The 5,552-nt window shown below is 35.4% G+C and overlaps 1 protein-coding gene across 1 annotated transcript; it reads left to right on the top strand.

The window, feature by feature from the left end:
• Positions 1 to 1,733: 1,733 nt before the first annotated feature.
• On the top strand, positions 1,734 to 5,014 carry LOC131026760 (pentatricopeptide repeat-containing protein At5g08510). The gene is made up of 2 exons (XM_057956701.2): positions 1,734 to 2,814; positions 3,078 to 5,014. The coding sequence occupies exons 1-2, from the start codon at positions 1,989 to 1,991 to the stop codon at positions 4,463 to 4,465; spliced, it is 2,214 nt and encodes a 737-aa protein (XP_057812684.2). The 5' UTR covers positions 1,734 to 1,988; the 3' UTR covers positions 4,466 to 5,014.
• The last annotated feature ends 538 nt before the right edge of the window (positions 5,015 to 5,552 follow it).

Genomic DNA, 5,552 nt, shown 5'->3' with positions numbered 1-5,552 from the left:
CAACAACATTGAAGAGGTCATCAAGGATGAGAATATGACAAACACTATAGCTATGATGAGGGATTGTTTAAGGAGGAACAACATGGAAACTTTTGAGGACATGATGAGTGTAAATGGGAATTTATTTTCCCTAGGGCAGATTGAGCTTGCTGAGGAGGTCATTGAGTCCATAAGTAAACACTAACCCTTATTGAACTCCACCTCCAACAATTATTAAACCTAAACCACAAACATAAATCCAATTCATTTCAAACCCAAATTGAACCCTAAACTAACCTTAATTACACAATGACCCTAATTGAATTATACCTTAATTAAACCATAACCCTAATTGAACTCAAACCCTTACCCTAACCCTAGATGAATATTTACCTTAATTAAACTCTATCTCCAATCTTAATTAAAACCTAACCCTAATATAATCATAACCTTTTTAATAGTAATCTATATAAAATATGTCAAAATTATATTTATTTTTTTATAAAATTATTTAAGTTTTATTATCATTATCTTTCATAATTGTTTTACATTAAAGAAAACTATTTAAAATTTAAAATTGATGCTTCCTATGCTTTAAACACCTAATCTCTATCCTTCAAATTTGGGAGTTGGTATAAGACACTTATTTTTAATACACATACTTAGTATCTTTATGTTAAACATTTAATTACAATTACAATAGAATAACAATTAAGTTTCAATTAAAGATATCTCTTGACATACTTTACATATACTTTTTTATTGATAAAAATACTAGTTATATTTAATTTGATCTATTAAAAATAATGACATAAAATTAATAAAACCATTAAAATATAATACTTAATACTTGCATTATAAAAGTACAATACATATAGCAATGATACTTTTAACCATGACCCCCAAAAAACGAGCACAACATATCTAATTTCTAGGACTAGCAAATCTTGCATGGGTGAACCCCAACTAATAAGGACTATGAAGAATTAAAAGTTCAAATTAAAAATAAACAAGTGTCACATAGTGGCCAGTACTTGCCTTGTTAATTTGTAGTTGAAATAGTAATTTATTAATTGTAACAAATATATTTTTAATTTTAATTTATTTTGTTTTATATTATTATTTTTTGTTAATTTGTAGTTGAAATAGTAATTTATTAATTGTAACTAATATATTTTTAATTTAATTTAATTTTTTTTTTAATATTATTTATACAATTTGTGATCGCATTGATACCTAATTTTTTTTTATCTATATTATAAACTTTGTCATGATACATGCAAAGCTTGGGGGATTTTAAAACAATAATATCTATAATTATAAAATATTTCATGAATAACATATTAATAACTATATTTTAGTTATGATATGTGAAAGTTTTTACTTGCTCAAGAAAATATGTAATTACCACTCTTGTGTGTTCCTTGTGTTAATTTTTATTGATATGATAAATGTTATTTTGAGTTTTTACGTGGTGATTCCGAAAAACCTGAGATTATGCGTTGTTCCAAAAAACCCGTCTAGAAGAGGCAAAACGATATTAGCCAATCGTTTGCAACAAAAATAATTACATATCTAATTTATAAGACTAGCAAATCTTACATGGGTGAACCCCAACTAATAAGGACTATGAAGAATTAAAAGTTTAAATTAAAAATAAATTATTGTCACCAATTCTTCTCATTTCTAATTAAATTGAAAAAATTAGAAAAATAAACAAAATGATGTAACTGGTTCTAAACACGAATAAAATTCACGAGTAACTTGGATACTCACAGAATAGCAACCATGAGAATACAATTCCATACTGTTAAAAGGCCTTTGTTGTTAAATCTGCAAAGATATATACAGTGTATATATCCTCACCTTACGTCTGGAAACAAACTCTGCAGTAAATATGCAGCGGCATCCATTTCAACATTTGCCCTCGGTAATCATAAGAACAAATCTGCAGTCGAGCGTAATCCTTAAAACGTAAAACCTGGTGCAAAATTAGGAATCAATAAACAATGCCTGCAGCATGTTTTCGGTCATGTCACCGTTGTTATACAAAATGTAAATGTGATTTTTTAGGTAACAGCTCAGCCAGTACGCTTACTTGGCGTGTGATTGCCTCTGGGTTTTATGTGGTACCGTGGAATCGTAAGCTGCATTTTTTCAATGGAGAACGCAATAAGAACAGCGATTTTTGTAAATGTGATCGAATTGCCGCTGTTGATAGGAAATTTGAGAGAAGCGGAGAGGTTTTTTACATCAATTCTGGTTTCATTCTGAATAATTCAATTAAAAGGAAGCTGTTAACAACATGGCAGGGCCAAGTCGAGATGAGAACAGTTACGCCAAAGCTTAACCAACTGTTTGAGAACATGCCAGAACGGAATGTTCAAAAGTTTGACAAAATACCTGGAGGAAACGACGAAATGCCTGCACGAAGTATTGAGGCGTGGAATTTGAAGATTAGCAGGTTAGCGCAGAGTGGTAAAATAGAGGATGCACGACAAGTTTTTGATAAAATGCCTGAACGAAATATCGTGTCTTGGAATTCGATGATTGCAGGGTATGGTCAGAATGGGAAGTTGGAGGATGCACGCCAACTGTTTGATGAAATGCCCGAACGGAATGTGATTTCATGGAATGGTATGATTGCGGGGTATGTGCAGAATGGAAGAGCAGAGGAGGGAACTGAATTGTTCGAGACTATGCCTGAGAGGAATTATGTGTCGTGGACAACAATGATTGCAGGGATTGTACAGAATGGGAGATTAGAAGATGCGCGCCATCTGTTTGACAGAATGCCAGAGAAACATGTGCGGTGTTGGAATGCAATGATTGCGGGTAGGAAAATTTTCAGTGGCTAATATTTACGAATTGGCTCTTTTAATTTATTTTTCTTGAAAATTATTTACAATCTGAAAGGAAGTTTTACCTTCAATTTTGTAAAACATTCTTTTATTTCAAATTAACCATTTTTCGTGCGTAAAACATAAAAGTTAACGAACTGGAAAGTATTCTTACACTCAACATTGAATTTTTCATTTAAACCAAGTTTATAAAGTTTCTTTGAAAGCATGGTTCCGTGAACTTTACCCTAATTGCAGGGTATTCGCAACACGAACGGAGTGTAGAGGCAGTGGATTTTTTTAAAAAGCTGCTGCAATCTGGTATGACGCCAAATTCTTTCACCTTTCCAAGTGTACTGAGGGCATCTACAAATTTAGAGGCGGTTGAATTGGGTAAACAGATACATGCTTGTATTGTGAAAAAAGGACTTGAGTCAGACGTGTTTGTGGGAAGTGGCCTTGTCACCATGTATTCCAAGTGTGGGATTGTAGGGCATGCACTGCAGGTGATGAATAAAATGTCAGAACCAGATTTGGGATTGTGGAATGCTATGATTTCTGGGTTTGTGCAGAACGGGAGAATGGAAGAAGCTCGTGATTTCTTTTTAAATTTAGCACAACCAAATGTGGTCTCTTGGACTTCAATGATTGCAGGATGTGCCCAGAATGGGTATGGTGAGGAGGCATTATTTTATTTAATTGAAATGTTAAGAACAGGGGTGAAAGCTAATGAATTGACTCTAACCAGTGTTCTTAGAGCATGTGCTAGCCTAGCAGCTTTAGAACAGGGCAAGCAGGTCCATAGTCATATTTATAAGACAACGTTCAATAACAATATATTTGTGAAGAATGCTCTTATTACTATGTATGCCAAATGCGGAAGCATAGAAGATGCAGGCGAAGTCTTCACTGTAATGCCAGAACGAGATGTGATATCATGGAATGCTATAATTGCTGGATACGCTCAACATGGACATGCAAAAGAGGCGCTCATACTCTTTGAACAGTTACTGCAGGCAGGCACTAAGCCGAATGAGATTACCTTTCTCGGCGTTCTTTCTGCCTGCTGCCATGCAGGCCTTGTGGATAAAGGCTGGCACTACTTTGATTCTATGGTACAAAATCATTGCCTAAGAGCAGGTCCCGAGCATTATGCCTGTATGGTTGATCTTCTTGGTCGTGCTGGTTGCCTCAATGAGGCAGAGAATCTCATCATCCAAATGCCTATGAAACCAGATGCTGTTATTTGGGGTTCCTTGCTTAGTGCCTGCAAAATTCATGTAAATGTAGAGTTAGGAAAGCTTGCTGCAGAACATCTATTTGAGTTAGAACCAGGCAATGAATCAACACATGTTTTATTATCAAGCATTTATTCTGCTGCGTCTATGTGGGATGATGCAAGAAATGTCAGAATGATGATGAAGGAAAAGAGGATAAAGAAGACACCTGGATACAGCTGGATGAATATCAAACATAGGGTACACGTATTTGTCACTGGAGACAGAACCCACCCAGAATCAGAGAGGATATATGAAAAGCTGAATGAATTGGCCAAGCAGATGGAGCAGGCAGGGTATAAACCTGATAGCAACTTTGTACTACAGGATGCAGCAGAAGAAAGAACCCATTCTCTACTAACATCATGAGGAGTTACAATTACTTTTCAGCTTATTAGTGCAAACTCTGGGAAGCCTATGTGGGTGATCAGAAACCTTCACGTGTGTAGAGACTACCACATGACTATCAAGTTCATTTCATTCCCGGGCAGAAAATTTCAAACCGCTTCCATCATTTCAAGGATGAATTTGTTCCTTTGGATTCCAAAGATGGATTTTGTTCCCATGGACATTATTGATGATGGATGCAAAAGATTCTGAGTATTCTCTCTTGTTTTTGCCTTTTGCAACACGGAGTTGAACGGCAATTGAAGGTGGCATCGATGCCCATCGACAATCTCTGAGGCCCGTGAGAAACAGATCTTTATAAAACCAAGTTTGTGGCAAAGCCATAAGGTGTATAGCCTTTACCAGATTATATTTGGACTGACTCAATTGAGAATCAAAGCTACACTGGAAATGCTATCATAGCTCTATCATATTGGAATTTATTTGGCTTGAGTATTGTTTCCAAAACACATTTTCCCTACAAGAGATCGATATTCTCAGATTCTTTTAATAAATTGCTTGTCTACCTTCCTCTAGGGTCTAGGAATTTTATCAAATTCTTAAGTTGCCTTGTGCTGGAATATAGATCCGTCTTGGAGGAGATGCAATATTCAGAAGAAGGTATGCATTACTGATCCTTGTATGGGGTTGCAGCTTGTTTTTAAAAATTGTATAATTTACGGGGGTTCTATAGAGACCCCATCCCAGAAAGACTAAAATGGAAGAGATACAACAAGAAAGCAATGAGGCCATAGCCTTAAACAAAATGCTGACTAAAACACTACAGTCAAATAGGAGGACTAATCCTCAAGCCAATAACCAGCTAAACCGAATTAGCCACCCTTCACTAAAGAGCAATAGACCATAAAGACAAAAAGCTGCCTATGAAGAAGAACCAGAGCTGACATCTAGAGCCATAAATGCTCAGGGAGAGATAGAAACAAACAAGCAATGCTTCAATCTGAAATTATATGGCTTCATTACACCCCAATAGCCAACTCCACTCCATCTATCTTTGCACCATAACTAATCACCATGGACACACCCACATTGCCTCTGCCAGAAGACA

Source organism: Cryptomeria japonica, chromosome 1 (genome assembly GCF_030272615.1).
Source record: "Cryptomeria japonica chromosome 1, Sugi_1.0, whole genome shotgun sequence".
NCBI lineage: Eukaryota > Viridiplantae > Streptophyta > Pinopsida > Cupressales > Cupressaceae > Cryptomeria > Cryptomeria japonica.
The sequence above is the reverse complement of the archived record's forward strand: the minus strand, read 5'-3'. Positions and strand labels throughout refer to the sequence as shown.

Bases quoted from the DNA above. Each gene is read 5' to 3' on its own strand.
- LOC131026760 (XM_057956701.2), top strand. From the start codon at position 1,989: ATGCCTGCAGCATGTTTTCGGTCATGTCACCGTTGTTATACAAAATGT. The intron at 2,815-3,077 runs GTAGGAAAATTT...CCCTAATTGCAG, and splicing joins TTGGAATGCAATGATTGCGG to GGTATTCGCAACACGAACGG.